This window comes from Protopterus annectens, chromosome 7.part0 (genome assembly GCF_019279795.1).
Source record: "Protopterus annectens isolate FY-2018-M chromosome 7.part0, PAN1.0, whole genome shotgun sequence".
Taxonomy (NCBI): domain Eukaryota; kingdom Metazoa; phylum Chordata; order Ceratodontiformes; family Protopteridae; genus Protopterus; species Protopterus annectens.
Genome location: NC_056739.1, coordinates 1,853,955,529 through 1,853,980,095, shown reverse-complemented (window position 1 = coordinate 1,853,980,095; position 24,567 = coordinate 1,853,955,529). Strand labels below are relative to the sequence as shown.

At 43.4% G+C, this 24,567-nt stretch overlaps 1 protein-coding gene across 1 annotated transcript in view; it reads left to right on the top strand.

Annotated features, from left to right (window-relative positions):
• The first annotated feature begins 550 nt into the window (after window positions 1-550).
• MRPS11 (mitochondrial ribosomal protein S11) overlaps window positions 551-24,567 on the top strand; it is a 271,228-nt gene continuing 247,211 nt past the window's right edge. Inside the window, exons 1-2 of the mRNA XM_044076427.1 lie at window positions 551-649; window positions 1,512-1,736. Coding sequence (XP_043932362.1) covers window positions 551-649; window positions 1,512-1,736 — 324 coding nt within the window. The remainder of the gene's footprint in view (window positions 650-1,511; window positions 1,737-24,567) is intronic.

The following is a 24,567-nucleotide window of genomic DNA, read 5'->3' as shown; positions in this document are numbered from 1 at the left end:
TTGGCACAGAACCAACAAAGTTTCTGGATAGTTACGTACCTGGTCTTCCCCAAAAGCAGTTTTCTCCTGTCAAGTAGGAAACTGCCGTAGCGATTTGTACTGCCTTTGGATGTTTTCATTCTAAAAAAAAAAAAAAAAACATAAACCTATTGTGTTAACTGAACAACAAAAGAAGACACTGACCTTTGTCTGGGGATTAAACCCAAGTCCCCCCATTCCATGTGGTTGTGACTGCCACTGGACTAGCGGGGAGTCTCTGGACATCACCCCATCACTCCCCCTCACCCAAACAGCAGTTTTCTCCTTTCAGCCAGGAAACCACTGTAATAGTGATTTAACAAGCAAGCATCCTAAGAGTTGGTGTGTTACCTTCCTATTCAGTTATTATTCAAGGGAGGGGGGGTCTCTAATGCTTTTGGTTACCAGGTGCCAAAATGTAAAACCAACAGTGCATTTATTTCTTCTCTATAAATTGAACTACTTTAGAGTAAAAACATTAAGCAAATTACTTTGCTTTTAAGAAGTGTGTTTAGTTATCAAGCAAATTCAAATGGATGTTAGAGGTGGAGGTGTTTTGGAAGCCAGAGAATTATTCTGGCAGTTAAATTCATCTATTGTGTTGCAACCTGCATTAAATGATTCACTTAGTGTATTTCAGCCTTAAGGGCTTTAGAGTGATTTTTTAAATTTGATTGGATGTTTTATCATCATGTGGTGATTTTTTTAATCTTGTAATTTGATTAATGTTTTATTCTAATGCAGTTCTACTACAAAAGGAACACAAGAACTACTATTTTCTTCCTTGTCTAAGGTTTGTGTCCTATTCATGTGAGAACTTTAGCCTTAGATCATTTTGTATTATATGTGCTATGCTGTTAAGAATTGAAATATTCAGTTCTATGTCTGCTTGATGAATGCAGACCAGTGGTTTTGCCTGAAGGCTATAATGAAAGTAAATGGGTTAAATTATTAATAGTTTTCTCTCACTTTCCTGAAAGGCAATAATGAGCTTTATGCCCACATGTATGACCAGCAAGCAGAGATAGACGTGATAATTTAACTTGTCAACCTTTATTCCAGTAGCGACAGTATTATTGAGAGCAAAGGTATGTATTAAATTTAGGATGCTCTCCGTCTGAGTCATCTTATCATTCATGCTGGTAAAGGTGATGGGTTGTATGAGACCATAGAAATTGAATACTAATATGAAATCTTCCACTGAATGCCATCAAGTCACCATAGTTATTAGTTCACCTTTTTAGGTTATCTGAGAGCTAGGAGAAAAAGTTGTGTGTGTTCATTTGATTCTGGAAGATATTGATGCAGGTGTTTTTTCTTTTTCTTTTTTACTTCATGTATTGTTATGGTTATAAAACTGTTTTGGTGGCTTGGAAAGTGGATATAGTGAGGGTGGAACAATGCAAGGAGCAAGTGAAAATTATGTCTGTGCATGCAATTTGAGACGTATCATATTTATGCAGGTTATACCTTATATATGGGGATTCTGAGAGTTCATTGTAAGTGCTACACACATTTTTGCTTCTTTTAGAATATTGCTAAAGAAGCCATTTGGATTTTACAATTTGTATTTGTTTTCTGTTCTCAGTACACATGTCCAGGTCACAGATCATGCAGGTTGCAGCCTACTACGTACATCATGTGGTACAGAGGGCTTCAAGAATGCTAAGAAGGGAACAGCTATTGCAGCACAGACTGCTGCTATCTCTGCAGCTTCAGTAAGGCAAAATTTTCTCTAACTTCCACAGATTTCATTAATGTGAGCATGCATGTATATGCAAGTTACACGCTTATATTTAGATATGTTTATGATACATCTCAAACCACTATTTTGTCTTAAAGTATATCATTAGCTTCAGAAGCTTAGCAGTACAAGATATTGTAGCTCTTTAAGCTTTGAACAACTTTCAGTTGCTATTAGACTTTTAAATATTTTCCGGATTAATTATTTCATTTGTGTTTGCATTGTATTTGGCAATTTGTCCAGTGTTTAGCATCATTACAAGTTAGTGTGTATTGTTATGACCATGATGCACTGTGAGTTATATCCTATTATACAACAGCCCCCCATTAATATTCAAAAACTTGCATGCTGATTGGTCAGTGTGCACATTGTAAATCCGAGTTATAATAATGGCTAGTTGCCCAGACTTTTTCCATTACTATAACTCTTACCACAACACTGTCTCGCTATGTTAAACCCATTTAACATAGCGAAACAGTTTGTAAAAAGCAACGGAGATTTTGCTTTCTCCGTTGCTTTTGCCCACAGCTCCGATATACTGCATAGGCATATGCATGCGCAGTACATCAGAACTGCCGCAGAGTACCAGACAGCTGCGGAAGGGCAGCAAGGAGGTATTGCACAATGCCATTATTTAAGAAAAGTAATTATTTTTTTTCTTAAGTAATGTCATTGTATAATAGCAATATCCCACTTCTGGGTGTGGGTAATGCTGGATTTACCCACGGTTGGCTTTGTTTGGCCACTCGGGCTTTGCCCTCGTGACCAAACCACACCAACCGTGGGTAAATCCAGCATTACCCACACCCAGGCGTGGGTTATTGCTATAATGCACTGTGAGTTGTATCCTAATTAACTGAAGTGAAAATCTGTTTTCTTTATTTGACTGATAGGTTTAGTCAGAGTCTGTGTAGTTACTTTGCAGAACTACAAGGACAAAGGACTAAGGCTAAATAATTTTAGTTTGTGCAGAGGGCTTCTCCACAATGAACACCTTTTCCATAATTCTCTTAGTCTGTGACATGTTGTTGACTTACCAGATTTGATGTTTTCTGATGCTTTGTTGCCCACTCTTGACATTTAGCTGTAGATCAGATATAACCAGCTGGAATTTTGAGGCAATCAAGGGAACTGTATACAGCCTTTAGCATAATAAAATGTAAAAAAAAAATATTGGAAATAGAGAAAAATAACAATGTAGTGTACTGCAAATAGTAACAGTTTGTGTATCTTTTCTTTGATATATTCTTGCAGCATACAGAAAGAATAGGACTTGAACTGGCACCATGGACATAAGCCAGGCATACAGTGTACATCATGGCATTCACTTTAAAAACATTTTTTCCTCTCCAAAGAGATGGAGGTGTGAGTCATGCTCAATTTACAGCATCTATTTCACATTCTGAAGTTAGCAGATGTAACTTTTGCTGTACTTGCTCAATTTTCTTTATTATCTTTTAATCTTTTATTACATTTAAACCTGCATATTTATGGCAATGAATGCTATAGATTCAATGCCATGATTAATGTACATTGATGTATTCATGCTATGTGTTGATGTGTGTTAGGTGCAGCAGGCTTAGTGCAGACCAAAAGCATTATTGTGCCAGCAGAAAATTCAAGCCAGACACAGGCATGTACCCTCTTTACTTGGGTCCTAAATGCAAAACTAAGAATTACATAGTGTAAAATGTTTAACAAATCAAGACATTGTCAATTTTCAGGTTCTGTCCTGTAGAACTAGTGTGGACTTCCTCGTCATACTCGTATCTACAATACTCAAAAGACAAACCGGTCACAGTGCTTTTGCTCCAGTGTAACTTAGTCCCTAAATTGAATATGGAGTATTCAGTTCTGCTGCTGAGCAGATTACTTCAAGAAAAATGATTTTGACTGAACAAGTAAGCTGCTTGATCTCGCATTTAAGTTTTTGTTGACTGTGAGGCCCAAGCAGTTGCTGCATAACCCAGTAGCAGTCAGTGACTGGCTGACCGTAGGTGTTACAGTTTAGGAGGAGCACCTTAAGGGACTGTTCTGACCATCAGGCTAGATGCCAGAATGGTGTCCGAAAAGTGTTTAACAAGCTTGTCTTTTTCCCATTTTTTTACAGTGTTGTCATTTGTGCTCCATGTGCTACAAGCTCATTACTATTCAGACGGCTGGCCTTAATTGAGTTGGACCTTTTTGGCACAATAGGTCCCTGCTGCCACAGGGGGGGCCACACATTTGGTTTTGACTGGTTACTTATTCCTATGTGGCCAATAAGACTTGTCAGAGATGCAGTACAGCAAAGTGCAAGGCATTTTTCTATTTGTAGTCTTCCTTCTATAGTTGCCAGTAATCTAGTCCGTGGCATGGACTACATTCCCTGATATTCATTGCATTAGTGGCTTGTATAGTATTAATACTGCAGTTTGGTGACACTTGTAGAACTCTGTGTTAGCAGCTCGTTCTCTAATTAGTAGTTAATTGCTGTTGCTGAGTACTCAATGGAGGTTTTCAGCCCAAAATCAAGTTTGGATTAACCATCTGGTTTTGTGCATCACTCCAGTTACTGTTGCAAAATATGGTAAGACTACATTTAATATCAATACTGATAGTCATACTATGTTTCCTTTTGATTTTCTTGTCTATACGAGTCCTACAACTGGTTCTTAATGAATATAACTAGCCAGCCTTAGGCAGAATGAAAAGAAACACTAGTAATCACAAAGAAAAAAAATAACCAGATACTGTGATGTGAGGTAACTTCTGCTGACTAAGACTTGTGATGGAATGTCACCTTTTCAGTGATACAGCAGATGAATAATCCAAGAAAGTGAAACACAAGGTGAGTGTGTTGAGTGGATGGGAGGTAGAGGTGTATACAAAATGATTCCACATGGCTAAATCAGGGAAGAGGTAACTGAAACAGTTTGACTTATAAAGGTGCTGACAGTTTCAAAGTCTCATCAAAATGGGGGCTTCAAAGTAGAAAATGGTTGGGCTAGATTGGTGTGCGACTCTGTTGTAAGTAGCAGAATAAATTGTGTGAATTTTGTGTTCTCTACATCCATGTGGGTTTCCTTAAGGCATTCAGATTTCATTCATTATGCCAAAACATTCTAATTTGTAGCTACCAAAAAGTTCTTGTACGTGTAATCTTTAAAGTTGCCCTTGTAGCCGGAGCTGATGTTATAAGGGAACTAATGCTTGCAGATCATTTCTATCTGGTTTAACAATTATAAAGTAAATAAAAATAACTTTTTAGAACTAGTTATAAGTGTTGAGATGAAGATGGCGGTGAGTAATCATTCTGAGGATGTTCAGCAGTTTTATGACTGTAAAAAGGTATAGGAATTAATTGGGTAAGGGACTTCAACAGTTCAGAGCAGGTGCAGGAGATGACTGGGAAACCCATGAGGGAAGAAGGGGACCATAACAGCAGTATGTATAATTACATTTTAGAAAGTTCCATGTTCTTTTTTTGGACCCCATTTCCCCACAACCATTAAACTCATTTCCACTCACTCAGTTTGGGCATTCTGTCATCCCAACATATCTGGCATAGAGGTGGCAATTGAGGACTGTGATGAGCCAGATTTTATCAGGATTCAGTTTTCTATTAAGCTTGCTTCAGAGTAGCATGACCTTCATAATGTGTTTTTAATAAAGTATAAGATAGTAGATAGTGATTTTTTTTATTTTTAGTGTACAGTAATATCCTGTATTCCTGATATCCAATTTGAAATAATCTCAAGTCCAGAAGGCCAAATGGTAGAAAGAGGTAGGAGTAGGTGTGGGATGGTAGGTGGTGTGGTCACCTGAAGGCCCCACTAAAATAGTCCACATCGGGTCTCACATTTGCTAAAGCCAGTAGTAAATGTTCATGAAGCAATGTTTTACTTTTTCCCTGATCAGCTGTACAACAGCAGCAGAGTTAAGCCTGTAGTAGTACACATACACATACACATACACACACACACACACACACACATATATATATATATATATATATATATATATATATATATATACATAATTAGTATTAGTCTTACTAATGACTCTTTCTCTACACTACAGTATGTTCTCTGTTTTATAAAGCTGTTTTGACTTCTGTATCTCTGTTTTAATTTGTTAGCAAGATTAACTAATATATTTCCCATAATGTACTGCTGTTTTCCTTGTTCAAATGAATACACTCCATATGTTTTTTGCATTTTCTGCTTACATTACATTCTAGTGAATATACACAAATATCTTGGAAATGTAGTTAGTGTGGATACTCTACTGAACACTTCTGTTAGACTTTGAACCAATTATTAAAATCATGTCATGAATATGAGAAAGCTAAGTATTAAACAGTACATCAGTAGCATAATACATAATGTATACATCTAAATAGTTTCCTTACTTGCGACATGTATGAACATTATATCTAGTCCTGAAATTTATAGCAACTTAGTTTGCATTTTTCTTTATATGTATCATACAGTATTTTAGTAATACTTCATGCAGTTGCTATAAATATTTATTGTGAGTGAGACTTTTCTTCCCAGGACTCTGCTGAAAAGGAGCTGTTGGCTCAGCTAGACTGTAACATTCAACATATCTAGATAAATAATTCACATGTGCTTGCATGTATGCATTTGTTTAACATGCATACCAGTTTGCATTGATCATTTGTTTGTAAATCTGCATAGCATTTTGCAGTTTATCTGTAAGTGAAGTAGGCCAGCTGTGTTAAATCGTGGATCTGATGTTATCTTCATTCGGTCATTAACCTGTGGGGTCTCAGTTCCAACACTCAGAACCAACTTGGCTGCATCACAAGCTTGAGATTTGAAGCTCAAGCTCCTCCTCCCATCCCCATAATACCCCCTTCCCCCAGAATGCCTCCGATCTCATTTGCCGTTCGTCATACAAACAGCAAGTTTGTCAGTGCTCTTGAGCTTCTCCATTTTCAGTACAAATTTAGCCATAAGTGGTTCTTTTTGCCTTAAGTTCTTTCTTTTTCTAATTAGCTCCTAGTTGTAGTTGCGTTTCTCTCCACCATAGTCCTCCTCACTCTTTTGCTTCCTGTTTTTTCAAAAAAGCTCTCATGATGTCTGATTCTAAATTGGATGAGGCTGACAAGCCCTAAGGATTTAAGAAGTGCACTTCCTGTGAGCATAAGATCCCCTTGTCTGATGCCCACAGGGAGTGTAGTGTGTCTGTTGTCTAATGCCTACCCATTTAAACACTGGCTGTTCTATTTCCGTGGACTTTCCATTGCAACAGATCGGTTCTTAAAGGGTTAATTCCTGCTTGGTCCTTTCTTCATTAGGGGCTCAAACCTTCTCCAGGAAGGAAAAAGAGGCCCGAGAGCACAAAAGCTCTCCCAACCGGTCTTCATCACTATTGAAACCTGCTAAAAAGGCACCTAAATCCTCAGAACTGAAGGGTTTGTAATCCATCCTCCTGGCTTCAGACACTCATCTCTTCTCCCCAAACCTCTGTTCCCAGCTCGGAGCTGGTTCAGGATCTCCATTCCAGGAGATTTCCTGTAAAAGGACGTTCAGACCCGCTTCCACTTCTTCCTCCATCAGGTCTTCCCTGAGCCTTACGAATAAGGACATTAGTAGGTTGATGAGGCAATTTCTCGAAGCCCAGAATCAGATGGGGATATTGCCTGCTCCATCCCCCTCTGGATCTGTGAGACCGTCCCCATTCTGCTCAGTGGATCCTTCTCCAAGCCATTCTCGGGCTTTGGAGTCATTGGTTCCATTGGTCCTTTGAGCCAGGGTGTCAGAGCTGATAGTCATCATGCCTTCGCCTCCGACTACCTTCCTGACATGTTTGGCACTGACAGTATCTGTTCCGAGTATGTCTCAGAGCCATAGCCTGGACATCAGCTCTGGGGGGATGACTTTGACTCTGAAGTTTTTGGAGTTGTTGCTTCCCCTTGGAGGATTGGTGTTCGACAACTCAGATCTGACTCCCCCTTCTGAGCAGGAGGCTCAGGACCCACGAGGGTTGTCTACTCCGGTGGCTTCAGCCCCGGGGGTGGGGTGGGACTGCTGTCTGGCATCCTGCGTCCTCCTGCCTTTGAAGTAGTGGAGAGGGCCCTCTCCCACTCTGGGAGGCCCTTGTTTCTCACCATTGGGGAACCTCTCTTCATCTCCACTGAATCTGCCTCCGAGGCCTCTTTCCTACCACATGGACAGACTGCCCCAGGAAGCCTCCAGACTGTCACGTCTGTGGAATCCCACATATCTTTCAACACCTCCCTGGAATATCCCACCAAGGAGGTTCCCCGGAAGAGGCTGTGCAAGAGGAGGCATGTCAATTCCCCAGCCGAATCTGTCACCACTGATATTTATTTTAAGGAAGGGGAGGTGTCCCCATGATCTCCACCAGATATCTCCTTTGGAGACATCCTAGAAATCCTCCACCAAAGAGGTGGATGGTCCTCCCAAAACCCCTCCCTGGAGGAATCCATGCTGTTGGAGACTTTTGGGTCTGACCTGTCTATAATCTGGGTGTCTCCCCGGCAGACTCATTCATTGAGTTGTTGTCTTCTAGGGCATGGAAGAAACTGGGCATGGTAGATCCCATCCCCAAGTGCGCAGACAAAATTGAGTGCTCCCCAGGACAAACATTTTTGGACAAAGGGTATTACTGTTGATGCCATGGTTGTTGCAGCCACCAGAAAGGAGCTGGCCCAAGCGAGCTTCTCTCTTCATCCCCTTAACAGGGAGTCTAGGACTTTGGGCAGATTTGTTAAGAGTTTACGCCTTGGCCACTTTCTCCTTGAGAGTACTAAACTACTTTTCCCATTTTACAAGACTACAGAGGGACTTCATCAAGGAACTCTCAAGCTCTACCGTGGGGTCCATTTCTGCAGAGGAGCAGAAGGCCTTCTCCTCCAAAATGGCTACCCTCCAATTCCTATCTAATACGTCCATGAGGATGATATCCCATACAGCAGAGGGTACCTCAACAGCAGATGGTTCCTACATTGCCAAAAGATGTCATACCTGGATGCAGCTGTGGCACTTTATGGAACCTTTCAAGGCATTCCTCATCAGTGCACCTTTTGTCGGCTCAACTTTGTTTGGGCCCACTATTCGTGGCACACTCTCCCACAATGAGAAAAGTGGGAAGATTCTGTCTGCTGTTGGGATCCAGTTTTCTACCCCCAAAGGTCCTTCTCCAGGAACCACCGTGGGAGTAAAAAGATGTGGTTCATGAAATCTTGAGGTCCTTTCCAGGATTCTCAGGGAAATGTTCCCCCAGAGGCAGAGGGGGAACTAACCAAAATGGTAAATGTGGCCCACATGGGCAAGGGGTTCCAGAGAACCAAGGGTCTCTAGTCTTTTATCGACAGACACTTTCAGCGCTACTTAACAGTTGCCTGACTGCCTTCCTCTGGAGGCAGTCTGGGGGCACTTTTCCTTGCAGCCTGAAGCCTGGAAAGCCATCACAAATGATTGGGTGCTAAGGATCGTATACAGAGGATACTCCATTCCCTTTTTAGTGAAACCGAGACAAAGCTCTGTCCTCCCCTGTGTACCACCCAATCAGAGGGAAGAAGAAGCTTCAGAAATTGCAAAGTTGCTGTAGAAAGGGAGTCCTCCAGGAGGTCCTTCCTGATCAGGTCTGATAGGGTGTTTACTCAAGGTTCTTTTTGGTTCCTAGAAAGATGCGACCCAAGGCCCATTCTGGCCCTGAGATCCCTGAACAAATCTGTAAAGAACACAAAGTTTAGGATGGTTACAGTTCAGTCCATCCTACCTCCACTGAGGATGAATGACTGGATGTGCTCAACAGACCTGAAGAGTGCGTCCTATCACATCAAGGTGGACAGAATTTCCAGAAGGTTTGTTCTTTTCAGGCTGGAAGCCAGTCATTTTCATTTCAGACCACTCCCATTTGGTCTCAATACAGCCCCCGGGGTGTTCACCAAATGCTTTGTGGTGGTTGCTTAGACTACAGGGATTCCAGGTATTTCCCTGTTTGGATGACTGGCTCTTGACCGCTGTACCCAGACATCTCCTTATTCAGGCCAGGGATTATTTTCTATGTCTGGCCCCTCACTTTGGCATAACCTTCAATTTAGAAAAATCTTATTTGGAACTAGTCCAAGTGGTACATTTCATAGGAGTACAACTCAACACCACAGTTTCTTGGGTCTGTTTGACAGTGGATAGAGTATTGAACCCGAGTCTTCATGTCAAACAAATTCTAGCCATACCAACCCCCCCAAGCTAGCTTCGTCCTCTGAGCTCTCTGCTTGATGGCGGCCATGATACTTCTTGCCCACAGAATGCCTTCACATGAGAATCTTGCAGTGGACGTTAGAGGTGCAATGGTCCTTACAAAGGAATCCTCTAAGCCTACCCATTAAACTTTTCTGAGTATGCAAACAGTCCCTGTTATGATGGCTTCACTCTGTAGACATTACTCAAGGACAGCCCTTTAATTCTTCCCCAAATGCCACGGTGACCACAGTCTCCTCTGAGATGGGGAAGGGGCATTATCTGGGTTAGATGGTTCAAGGCACATGGATGCCCCTGTAGACCAGTTTCCATATCAGTGTGCTAGAGATGAGGGTAGTTCTTTTGGTGTTGCAAGAGCTACACAGCTTTCTACCTCTAGCAACGTTTACAGTACAGACAGACATGTCACTAGTCTGGTGCATCAACTAAACAGGGAGGAACCAGGTCTTTACCCCCTGTATCAAGAAGCTATGAGAGTGTGGCAATGGGCTCTCTCTACCAACCACTTTTTAGTGACAATGCACATTCAGGAAGAGTCCAACATTCTGGCAGAGAGTCTCAGCCGAGTCCTACTGATGCCTCACGAGTGGTTTCTGAACCAGTCCACAGCAAACTTTATCTTTCAGAAATTCAGTCAACCCTGCTGCAACCTCTGCCTCCCCTCTCAACAGCTAGTGCAGCAGGTACTTTGCCTTAATCCCTGCTCAGGGACAGTCCCTAAGCAATGCTGTAGTCCATGCTTGGCCTGCTGGTCTACTTTGTGTTTCCCCTGCTGCCCCTAATTCCCAAGTTTTTGTAGAAGGCATCCAGGTTGAAGAATAAAATCATTCTTATTGCCCCCTTTTGGCCTCGACAAATCTGGTTCATCTATCTTTGGTCTGCTGATTTGCCCTGCTGTTACTTTGAATCCAGTTCTGGATCTTTTATCTCACCCGTTGGAGCACTGTCACCCAAACCTTCAAGACCTGAAACTAACCACATGGTTTCTCCATTTCCAGTGATGCCCAGACATCCCAGGCTTTCCTCCCCTGTCTAGAAGATATTGATTCCAACAGGAAGATTTATAAGAGTAAGCATAAAAGGTTTTCCTTATGGGCCCAACAGAAACAAACCCTTTTACAGCTGCCATCCATACAGTGTTAGATTTCTTGGTTTCCCTTTTTAATGATGGGGCTAGTTTTTCCATGATCAAGGTTCAGTTGGCTGCTATTTCCAGTTTTCACTTAAGAGAGGACTCTTCTTCATCGACTTTATCAGAACTTTGTAAAGCTTTCCTTAGAGGTACCTTTTTACTTCATCCTCCCATTAAGTTTTCTACTCCCCCTTGAAATTTGACTGCTATGTTGTAGGCTCTGGTTCACTCTCATTTGAAACTGGCAGCCACAGCAGACTTAGCTTCTTTCTTGGAAGACACTTTTCCTGGTGGTTATTACTTCAGCAGGTAGAATCTGGGAGTCACAAGCTCTTTCCTCCAAGTTCCCATATCTGATTTTTCACAGGCAGGGTAACCATGCACACCAATCTGTCTTTTCTGCCTAAAGTTGCTGCAGAAGCCAATATTAATCATTCCATTAACCGTCCTGTTTTCTCTCCATATTTCCAGAATAAAGGGAAGTACACTCTTCATTTACTTGGATGTGCATTGACAATTACATTTTTACTTGGACACAACTAAAAATTTCAGGAAATCAAGCAATTGCCTATATCCTTTTTTTGACACTAAATGAGGTAACTCAGTTATCAAGACCTCATTGGCTAGATGGTTAAAAGACTATCTCTCGTTTATTCCTCTAAGAACATCCCTGTACCTGGCCAGATTAAGGCTCACTCTGCAAGATCTATGGCATCCTCACGTGCCTTTTGGTCAAGAGTCTCTATTAATGATATCTGTGCAGCGGCTACATGGTCTAACCCTCATACATTCATTAGTCATTGTAAATTGGATGTCATTTCCAGAAGCAGATCTTTTTGTGGCTCTGCTGTGCCACAGAATATCCTTCTGTGATGGCCACGTAGGATTTCTGTAGCTGGAGACTGTCTCACAGGTTAATGACCGAATGAAGATGACAACATCCGAGGAAGTTGTTTTTATCCTAACATTCCATCTGTGTTGCCCATCTTTATTTGTCATTAACCTACCCCCCCTTCCCCCAGTCTTATGTTTCGAGTGACCTGATGAATATGTACATGGAACCATTGTTCATGTTTGAACTCCTGCTGATCTTTACCCTTGATACCTTATTTGTAGCAGACTGGGTATATGTACTTATAGCAAACTCGTTCTGAGGCATTCTGGGGGGGTATTATGGGAGGAGAGGAGGAGCTGTAGCTTCGAATCTCAAGCTTGTGAAGTGGCAGAGTCAGTTCAGAGGGTCGGAACTGAGACCCCACAGGTTAATGACGAATGAAGATAGACAACACAAATGGAATGTTGTGTTAAGAACATGACTTCTTTTTATTTTGTGTGTGTGTGTGTGTGTGTGTAGGTTGATCTGTTTCTGTATAGTACCACTTTTTTTTTTTACAGATTGAATGTAATTCTTTATTTGACTAGGAAATTTTCAGCAGCTTTCCTGTGGTTTAAGGGATGCACTTTGACACTCCTGAGAAAATATGCTGCAGTCATTTCATCTGCAGCCTGCAGCTCTTTGCTTCACCCATGTGACTCAGTAATGATTTAAAAACATGGGTAATTTAACAGCTTTTGTGATTTTTGGAATGTTCAAAGTGAAAAAAAAATGTAAAGCACATCAGCAGTGCATGTTTGCATTTTTTGTTTAAGTGCAAGCTTCTGTCAGCAAGTTTGTAGAGCAGTGTGTGGGTATCCTGGTTATATCATGAGTGGACATCTGTAGGGCTGGCTTCTTTGGTTTGGTACAAAGTCTTCACACACATGTACAGTGTGATGCAGTGTGACTTGTAACAACTAAATGGAAAAATGTAGAGGAGTGGGTCACTGTGTGTATGGTTGCTTTTATATAGTGGAGTGATTACATTTTTTAAGCTACTGTACAATCTGAGAAGTCCTCCCTACATCACTGGAATGCACATTAACAAAGACTAAAATAAACTTTATATGTTTTTTTAATAACAGTCCTACAGTGCACAGTTAACTGTGTGAAGCAACTCAGTGACACACCCTTTACACACTTATTTGAATTCCACAAATCATTACCAACGGTTTTGCACTGTAATGCAGCATAGAGTTTTAATGTGTTGCACCTGATTCATATTGCTTGAGAACAGCAGCTTAGGAGAAAAATGTAAAACAGTAAAAAGTCACTAACAGAAACGCATACATACCACCTCAGACACCAGCAGTTGTTAACAATGGTACACACGTGATCCACAACTAGCATACACTAGATAGACAAGCATGCACTCACCAGCACAATTTGGACTGGCTCTTCCTCATCCACGCCACCTGCATATCATAGTTAGACAACCATATCCATACGCACACAAACCTTAGTGAGACATCCGTACATCCCAGCACACACATATGTGTGCAAACACCCTACCTCTCCACCCATAATCCAGTCCTCCAGATTATTAAAAGAATGGACAAAAGTATAGTACCCGTGGCCTATTAACCCATTTCAGATGTAGGTGAGTATTCACATCCTTGGCTTGCATCCATTGGGAACACATAAGATAGCATAAGCACTCATCGGCACAGATACTGATGACTACCTTAAAGTGTGCTTGTGTATTTTAACAATGGCTTTTGCAGAAGATAACAAATTCCTTTGCAAGGGAGTCTTACACAAATTTTTACTAGTTTTTAATGTGAAGTCTGGTGCAGTGAAACAAAATTGCAGTTGCCTATTTGCTGTACTTTGCACACCTTATGGTTGTCCCTTTTAAGGTCCTTGAACCAGATGTGCTACGATTAGCTGTATATAATATTGTATGGAGATCTGTGAATAATAATCATGCATTAGATGCATTGAGGAGGAGGGAGGATAAGAAAAGCAGAGAGGAATTTGGTTACTTGTCTCAGATGAGAGAGAGAAAAAAACAGATCTGACTGTGTCATTCTGTCAGTCTCACCTGTGGGTTACCAGATCTGACCAGGATCTGAGAATGGCATCTCAGAATGTCCTTCTGTTGCAATATTCTTGACATAAGGGAGTTGCATGCCAAGGCAATGACCCAATGTCGGCCAACACATCAAAATCTTTTACCTCTTTTGGTGCATGGACTATCTGACGTAGGCCAATAAGAGACATTGGTTATAAGAGATGTACGCGCACACTACCTTCAGAACTTCTTTGCCACCAATCAGAGTGCCGGTCCCGGATGTCGCACTGCTGTTGGAATCACTGATTTTATAAGATAAGTGCCCCGTTGGGGAAACCTTTTTTGTCTTTTTGCTTCCTTTTTCTTTACTGAGGTTTTTGTCTTTTTGCTTCCTTATTCTTTACTGAGGTACATGTTATCCAGAAGAGGGAAGTGCAACTGCGTAAGACGGATTCCACATAAAGATAGTCATACACAGTGCCTTTTTTGCCTCTGCCCTCAGCACAACTGTAAACTGTTCCATCTGCCAGTCTTTTGTACCAAAGACCCTCTGAAGTCAGTTATTCTCCCTTGTGATCTACCTAGAAAACCAACTCCTTAAGCTTCTAGCAAAGAGCACAATGGATACCCCTCCTGACATGATGACAGAGTCTGCAAACCTAAAGGCCAAAAAACATAGGCCTGAAACTGAAGCTCCACCTGTCTAGTTGGACATATCTCCCAAGGCACATGAGAGCTCGGAGATGCACCCAACCAGGATCTAGACCCACAGGCCAAGCCTGCTTCACAGGCCGTCTTGGCTTTGGACGCTTGCATGTCCAGAGTGGCTTCTCAGACGTCGGTCTCTGATGTTCAGGGGGAACCCAAGCTTAGCGTCGGAGGGCCCTAGGGGAGTAACCCAGATTATTGGTAAGGACTATGTCGACTCTGATATTGTGGAATGTAGGCCTATATCTGGCACTCCTTCTTTGCATCGCATAGATACTCCTGCAAAGAAGAAACAAACAAAAGCATGTCTGTCCTCCCCCGACCCACAAAAGGAATGGCTGAATTTCTCACAAGGCCTCTTTAAGGCCTTTATGGCACTTAGGTCTCTGTCAGGTCGCCCTGCTTCCCCTCCGGCCTGGCCTGCTTCTCCTGTGAAAGGACCTAGGCCTCATCCTATTTCAGATGAAGATTCCTCTTATGAAGAGGAGGATGATCCCTTGGGTTATTCCTCCCAAATCCCTTCTCCATTAGATTATGCCTCCCCTGAAGAGGATTCTAATGGAATAGACTCCCCCATGGAGGATATTTCTTTTGGGGAGACATCTAAAATGCGTGACCACTTCAAATGGGAAAGTACAGAGATGTATAAGGTCCAGAACCATTACTATCACCTCCTGTAGGTGCATTCCTCTAGTCCTTCATCCATTCCTCCTATAATACCTGCTTTTTTGGATGCCTTTGCATCCACTTCCACCCATCTGGACTCTCGGCCTCCAGCTCCAAAAAAGCTGGACAGGTACTACAAGGTACACAAGGGCTGCCAATTTCCTTTTCAAGGCCCCATCTGCAGATTCTTATATAATATCTGTTTCCTCTGATAAGACCTCCAGGTCTCTTCCTTCTTCCCTGCTGCCCTCAGATAAGTATAACAGACAGCTGGAGAGACTGGGAAAAAAAATTCTATACCTCAGCTATCCTGAATTTCGGAGCATTAAACTATCAGACGCACATGAGCAAGTGCAACTTGGAACTCCTTTTACAAATTTCAAAACTGATATCAGACTTGCCTGTTTCTGAAAATAAGACCCTGGCATCCTCCCTCCTTGCCACCTCTTCTCAAGTAGCCGGACACTCTCTCAAGTGCACCCATGATGCTGTAGCAGCCTCTTCTAGAGCTGCCACTTGCCTGGCTTAGGCTTCGCCCTCTACCTGAGGACATCAAAGCAAAACTGATGGATGCCCCCTTGGACAATACTGCCCTTTTTGGGAAACCTTCTGCAGAGCTCTTCAAATCTCTGCAAGAAAAAGGTAAAGAATTTAAAGACCTCAAGCACATTTTAGTATCCCCTGTGCCTAAATTTCATAGGAAGTACCATGCAAAGCAAGCTTTCTTATGCAGGCAGTCCAGAGCCCTGCAATCTAGACCCCACAAAAGGCCTAAGAAGACCTAACATTTTTTTTCTTCTTTTGCTTCCCGTATAACTAAACAGCCCTTTCCTGATCGGAATCGCTCCTCCTCATGACTCTTGCAGCAACCAACCTTCCCTTTCCAAGCATCTTTCCCTATCCCACTCTTCCTGGGAACTCCTCACTCAGGACTCTTGGTTTTAAGCATCATCAAGTGCTGGTACTTCATGGTTTAGCAAAAGGTGCCTACCTTCAAGGAAACTTCCCTACCACCAGAAGATCAGGCCCTCTTTTCCCTCCAGTCCTGCAAGACTCCTAGAACAAGGCACCATGGAACCTGTTCCCTAAGGGCAAGAGGGAAGAGATTTTACTCCTGCCTTTTCCTAGTTCCCAGGAGGTAAGGTCCCTGAAGACCAATTCTAGACTTGTCCTACCTGAACGACTTCCTGATAGTCCCGTCTTTCAGAATGTTAACCTTGCAAACACTATTCTCCCTTATCCTCCCTCAGGCATTTCTAGCTTCCATATATATCAAGGATGCCTACCTCCATTTCCCCATCCACTACAGATGCAGGAAATTCCTGCGATTTTCAGTGGGATCCTCGTACTACTGGTTCTTAGCTTTGCCTTTTGGACTCTCCACTGCCCTGAGAGTCTTCACAAAATGTTTAGCCCCAGTAGTAGCCTTTTGCAGTGTTCAAGGGATCGTAATCTACCCGTATCTGGATAACCTCTTGATCCAAGCCACTTCACAAACAGATTTGAACAGTTCCTTCCAAATGGCAATTGCCAATCTTCAAAGCCTGGGATTTACCATCAACTTCAAGAAGTCATCCCTGGTCCTATCCCAAGGTCACAATTTTCTGGGCTGCAGATTCCAAACTCTGAGCATGATATTGTCCCTCCCAAGGCACAGGAGATCTCGCTGATCTTTGCAGACACACTCCAACTACATCAGGTATCTGCCAGGCAATTCCTCAGTATCTTGGGACTGATGGCATCCACTATACCAGTGCTTGCTATAACAAGGCTTCACATGACGAAACTCCAGTGGTTCCTCAAATCAGTATAGTTTCAGCATGTTCACCCTTTACAACACCTAATTCTTCCCCTTCCCTGTCTAAAGGAGATCCAGTGGTGGATTACACAACTGTCTCTAAATCCAGGTCTCCTCATTCACCCTCTTCTACCAACTCAAGTCCTATTCACTGATGCATCGGACATGAGTTGGGGGGTGGCCCTGGACCTCCACATGGCTCAAGGAGAGTGGCCCTTGACCTCCACATGGCTCAAGGAGAGTGGCCACCCTCCAGAATGAGGGACCACATAAATGTGAAGGAAATGAGGCCATTAATCTTTGCCGTCCAAACATTCCATCCACTTACAAAACCAGAGACATTACGTGTGCACACAGACAACATGACAGTCTTGTGGTACATAAATGGGGGTACCAGATCCGATGATCTGTGCAGACTTTCCAGAGATAGACTTGTTTGCCTCCCCCATGAACAAACATCTGCCTCAGTTTTGTGCCAGAGAACCCGATCCTCAGGCATGGAGAGTGGACACTCTTTGTCTCCTGGAAGGGGAAATTCCTATATGCATTCCCCCCTTCCACTCATTTTGAAAGTCCTCTTGAAAGTGCAACAGGAAATGCCAAAAATCTTGCTGGTGACTCCTTATTGGCCAAGACAACATTGGCTCCCCCTTCTCTTTCACAAAGCCAATGGCAATCACCATAACTTACCCCACAGAGTGGACCTACTAACCCAGAGCAAGGGCTCACTCCTCCACCCACATTTGGAAACCCTCCAACTGACCCTGTGGGTGATAGAGCCCTGATCTCATTCAGAAACCTTTACTCTGATGACGTGCTTCAAGTCCTCCAAGGTGGTCAGGAAACCGACTACTAGAAAATCTTACCTCTACAAATGGAAAAGGTTCTCCATCTGGTGTCTTGCTAGGAACCAGTACCCATTGAAGGTGGATCTACCTGTGGTCCTGTCCTGTCTGTGTGAATTGCTTAATGCGGGGGATTAGCATATTCTTCCACTAAAGCTAATTTGTCAGCTATCGTTGCTTGTCTGCCACTTGCTCCACCCTTAGCTTCCAGATTTGAAGCTAAGCAATTCCTCAGAGGTATCCTTCATATCAGACCCCACAGGAGACCTGTGGCTGCACCTTGGGACCTCAACTTCGTGCTAGAGAAATTGACTCAAGCACCTTTTGAACCAGCTTCTTCTAGCTCACTCAAACACTGCACATGGAAAATGGTCTTCTTGGTGATCATTACCTCTGCTACGCACTTCTCAGAGTTAAAAAGCCCTTATGGCCTCCCCTCCTTTCTTATCTTTCCACAAAGACAGGGTCGTCTTGCAGACCAGTTCCTCCTTTATGCCAAAGGTTGTGAATGAATTGTCCCTAAATCAGGAAATTCACCTACCCACCTATTTTTTTCTTCCCAGAACAGTAGTGAGAGGATCCTGCACACCCTGGGTGTACACACACAACTCGAGGTGTACTTTAAGACTAAAGCCTTCAGGAAATCAGACCAATTGTTTGTATCCTTCCATCCCAGAGCTCTGTGATTGCCTGTGTCTAAACAGACCATCTCCAATTGGATATCCAAATCTATTGCCTATTGCTATATTCACCATTGTAAGATTCTTCATGGCACAGTCAAAGCTCACTCTACCAGGGTAGTATCTTCCTCAGGGGGCCTTCCTCAAGGATTTGGATACCAACTGTATCCTACAGGCTGCTGCTTGGACATCTGACCACACCTTTACTGAACTATATAAGCTGGATTCCATCTCCAGATCCAGGGGAGGGTTTGCCAGGGCCATTCTCCATGGCTTCATAGAAAATTCCTCTGCCACTTCCTCCTCCCTTTCCTAATGAGCTTTTGTACTCCCCGGAAGAATCTCTGTTGCAGTATTCCAACTTTCCTGCTGCCCCCCATTTTCTGGTTTTCTTGGATACATTGATTCTCATTTTGTTAGACTGTCTCTCCTCCTGGGGCCCCAGTTCTGAGGGTGGTGCGCACGTACATCTCTTTTATGGCCAGTATCTGTTTGTGGCCTACGTCAGATGTACTGTGCACCCTAGGTAGTAAAAGACTTTGAAATACTGGCCGACATCTGGAGATAGCCTTGGCAGGCAACTCCCTTTTGTAAGGAATACTGCAACAGAGAAGAGAAGGACATGGGGTTGTTTGGGGTATCTGATTTTGTAGCATAACTGGTGGTCGCCTAGGCTATCTAGTAGGGTGCCACTTGTGGCAACACTGGAGTGGATGTTAGATCCAGTGTAGGATGAATTCTTTAGATGTGGCCTTGTTTGTTGTAGTCTTAAGAGAAGCTGTATAGCTGAATTGAATATGTTGGCGAGGATCTCTTACAGGATGGGAATTTTGTTACCAGGTGGTATGTACAGACCTATGATGGCTAGCAAATTTGTGATTATTCAGTTTGAGAAGTGAGATGAGAAGTTCAGTATTGTTAAAAGGGAGTATAGTGTCATGGTAAGTGGAGAGATCTATAATATTTCTGTAGAAAACAGCAGCTCCATCTGTTTTTTGTTGGTTCTACCTCATCTGAGTGTATTACACCCTGGTGAAAGTATTTCTGTATTTTTAATAATTGACGTTTTCCAGGTTTATATGGCTATGAAGAGAGCATGGGAGTAATGAGCTATACAGGCATGAGCTTCTTTTATTTTATTTTGTGATGGGATAGTGCCCACAACCCTCCTGGACATGGGCAGTCATCACTAAATGCAGTCTTTGGTATTAAGTAGTACCTCTGTGGAATTACATTGGGTTGAAACGGCTAGGCTTAAAATGACTTCCGGGTCGGTAGCCTAGTAATCTCCTATGATCTGTCGTTATGGTAAGTTCTTACACAACTAATCTTTCTTCAGCCCGAAGCTTCACCTCCACTACCTATAATACACTATCCTCTCTGAATTTTCTAAGGTCTTATTTGTTGCTTTTGCATCTAGACATAGTCACTGACCCCATTCAGTGATAAGCAATATTCTTTTTTTTTTTTATTAATGTTGCAATTTTCCTTTGCCAGCTCTCCCTTGGTAAAATACTGATAGAGGATTTTTTTCTGTAGTTAGGGGTGCTTTGGATTTATTTTTTCCCTTCCTTCACAGCTGCTTGACTATTGGTCTCCATTAGTGGCTTTGCTGTCCTTTTGTCCTTTTATATTTCCTCTTATTAAAAAAGTGTGTGATTTAAAGTTAATAGCCATTCCTTTTCCAAACTTGTACTTAGTATTGGTGTTACTATTCATTTTTCTAGACAGATGTTCCATAGTCTGTGCTTGTGTTGCTGTGACTTTCAGGCCCTGTAATTGAGAAATTAACAGTGTGTGGGATGTGGGCATCTGCTACTCCTCACAAAATACATACAAGTGTGTGTATTGTTTAGGTGTGGCACATCTTGATGTGGTGTGCCAGGCATGCTCCTCCTTTAGGCTAAGAGCCCTCATTGACAGAAGGGCTAATTTGCTTTTAAAGGGCCTTCTGCAAACTGAATCCACCCCTTCTTCCTACTTTCTTGCCAGAATGTCAGGAGTGAAGAAAGGTGTTAAAGACGAAGAAAAAATAAGACCGAGAATATAAGAACAAAGATAAAGACGAAGAAAAAATAAGACAGAGAATATAAGAACAAAGATAAAGAGAGAGAGAAGTACAAACAATGCTCTTCCTCTATGGAAAGGTAGCCAGATCCAAACATCGACAGGTCTTTGGGACCCCTTTCTTCAGCTCAGAGTATGCCTTTGGTGCTGATCACCTGCTGCCATTGTTCAGGGAGAGGAGCCATCTAACTCCTGTAGTTTATTATCCTTAGCCCCTTCCTTTCAACAACACCTTCTTCTCTGGCAGTACTTCTCTCCCTTTTCTGCCCATTACTCCTGCTAAATTCTCACTGATGCCATCCCCAACCCAGATCACAGCCTCTCCCATTCGTATCCAAGGCCCAAATCCATCTGTGCCTGAACTTTCAAAGCCATTGTCCACTTCTTCTAAGTTTGCCAGATTAGGGTATTGGATTTGGACCAGTGGCTATGTACCTTCTTGCAGGCCCAGATGGAGGTAGAGACAATCTTCTGTGCCTTGGCACTGCGAACAGAGGTTCTTCTACCCTTAGCTGCAACCTAGTCCGTTCTTCCTTCAGCCCATTTTTCTGAGCCAGGGCCCAAAGGTCTGACTGTTGCCTTGCCCTCCCCATCTTGGTGCTGACAATTTGGCTGTCTTAGCCACTAGCTCCTTCCGTTATATTCTTGATTCCTGCTGTCTGTGTCTAAGCATCCGGATTGAATCCCTGAGGTCAGGATTGATGCTCGGGCCTTCCCTTTTGTGCTTTGGCTTTAAATACTCTTACTGCAAGCTCATCTGATCCAACAAGGTCAGTGCTGGGCATCAGTCTCTCTCGTTTGGGTCTGCATATCCAAGGGGAACTGTATAACCACCCACCCTCAGTGTCTGAGTTTGATGTTTTTAAGAGGATTCTCCCTCTATCAGAGAATGGGGCTTCATTTACTAAGTTGGAGCCATCCTGGTCCTTTCTGTCAGTTTCCTTGAGTTCGCATCATTTGGCTTCAGGATAGCCTGCAAAAGACTTCGAGCCATCCCATGTTACAGGATCCCACAATTCTTCAGGGTCCCCCCCGGAGGTTTGCTTGAAGAGCATCTACAAGCAGAAGCATTTGGACTTCCCCAGGGAGTCGCTCACAGAAGATACTGGCCTCGATTTTGGGGGGTCCCCAAATCTCTCAGCAAGGACGCCCCATCTAGCAAATTTGAGTTGATGAGACAGTGCAGGGAATGGGCCCCTGAAGTGCCCACTCCCAGAGGAGTCATTTCTTGAAGCTTTTGGCATCGGTCCATCAAGTTCCAGGGAGGTTCTCCCTTAAGATGACTTCACCAGTCTGGTGTCCCATTGGGCATGGAGAGAACCCGACTTGGTGGAGCCAATCCTCTCGAATCCTGCTAAAGTACTTGTTCCACAAAGGATAGATCCTTTTGGAATGAGGACCTGGCAGTGGATGCTGTTGTGGTTGCTGCAACCACCAAGAAGATGATCTCTGAGGAGAGTTCACCCCCCCCCCCCATAAGGAGTCTCAGACATTGGACCACCTGGAGAAACGCATCTATGTTTCAGCTACCTTTGTAATGCATGAGCTAAATTACATGGCCCATCTGACAAGACACCAGAGTGATTTGGTTGCAGAGATGTTAAATATTGCATTGACTCAAGTCTCCTGAGGTTGAGTTATTTACTGTGCTGTTCATCACCAATGTATCTATGAGGCTTATTTCGTATGCCACTAACACTAGGGCTGTTGCAGCAGGCTCTGGTGTTATGACATTCCACCATGTTTGAATGTACTTGTGTAACTTTGGAGACTGCTTTAAGGCATTCTTTCTAAGTGCCCCATACAGTGGCTTCACTCTGGTCCAAAAGTCATTGACCAGGAGTGAATGGAAAGGGAAGAAGCTGTGTGCCATATGGGTATGTTTCTCCTTTTCCTTGAACCAGAAAGGGGGAAATGTTTATAAATTGCAACAGCTCTCCCAGAATGCTCCTGATGATGATGCCTCCTGTGGCTCTGGGGGAACTGCAGTGAATGCCACCACAGGGGCAGGGTAGTTCACAAAACCAAAGTTTCTGGAGTCCCATCTCCAGAAAACCCCATGCAGCATTGCCTGGCTGCCACTCTCTGGTAGTTGCAGGGGGGGGGGGGTTATCTGGCTGGTCCATCCTGATGCTTGTGAGGCCATCACATCAGATGCTGGGTTAAGAGCCATATCCAGAGGTTGTTCCGTTCCTTTCCTCTGTGCTCTGTAATGGAGAGCTGAACATCCCTTCCTGACATCCCACCCATTTCCCGAAGGGAAGCAGCAGTGTTGAAGAGAAAGCTGCCTCATAACCAAGTCATCCAAGAGGTCCCACCAGTCCAGAGGGGATCCAGGGTCTACACAAGATTCTTGGTCCCAAAGGAAATCCAGGACCTCTACCCCATTTTGGACCTCAGCATCTTGAATTGCTACATGAAGCAGACCAAGATGTTCATCGTGCATACAGCTGCAGTCATCACAGATGGGTTCTCCTGCCGTCAGGCGGGTCCTCGGTCGGCCGAATTCCAAAGTCTAGGTCCGGCGTCGGTTGTTCTCGCTTTCTTTCCTGATGTCAGTGCGACAGGGGTATATAAGACACAGCCAACGCCATTTTCTTCTGTCTTTTTTGCTGCGCGGTGCCCGAAGCAGTTCGCAAGTGCCGGTCGGCCAGCTCCTGAAATTACAAAAATTTGGAAACCGAAGTCTTCTTTAAAGCTAAGTACCCCGTTGGGGAAACTTTTCTTGCCTCAGACTGATGTCAGACAAAGTTAACAATTGTATTTCTTGTGGGAAGCAAATACCGCATAAGGATTTCCATTCCCTCTGTATACCTTGCTTAGGCCCAGACCACGACGTCTCGGGCTGTCGCTTTTGTGCTACTTTCAATAAACGCACTATTAAGCGTCGGGCGGAGTTCTCCCAGCACTTTTTTGGTAAAACTTTTAATTATAAAATGTCGTCGGAGACTCCGACTACCGTTTTGTCCAAAAAAACGCAAAGACAAAAACCGACACCACGCCAAAACCGGCTACACGTGGTCCGGTTCTCAGTGAGGCGCCTACGCAGCCCCTGACTACCGACGACGCTTCTCTGGCAGTGTCTTCTGTAACAGAGACTGCAGGTTCCTCGGCCCATACGCCAACTACAGCTACCGAAGCCGCTGTGAGTGTTGAGCCTCTTAATGTGGACAGGTCCACTTCCACCCATGGTGTCTTCAGACCTTCTTCTTCCTTTTCCATAAAGGCCTTTACTAAGTCTAAATCAGCCATGCATTCCAAGAGGCCTGTTGCACAGGGCCCATCTCCAGGCCCCATGCCTAAAAAGCAGATGCTCTAAATGGCTGAGGATTTAATTACTCTTATCAGGGGTTCCCAGCCCCCTCCGGACAAGAGACCCAGAGTGGAGGAAGATTCTCCCTCTTCTGACCAGGGCTCCATTATTTCAGAACATTCTGATGTGGAGGAACATTCGTACTCCCCTTTTGAAGATTCTGATGCAGAACAGTCAATTCCTTCTGTATCCCCCCCAGAGGATTTTTCATTCAGGGAAACCTTGCATACCTTGAGGGAACACTTCCATTGGGAAGGCCAAGATTTCTCAGATTCCAAGAAAAGGCTTAGGGAATTTCTTTTGCTACCTCAGCACAGACCTCTGGCGATACCTCCTGTCCTGGACATACTTGATGATGTTTACTCGGAGGCTTACCTTAATCTGGATTCCCTGCCACCTGCCCCAGTCAAGCCTGATAGGTACTACAGAGTTCCTAACTCACACCAATTCCTTTACACAAGCCAT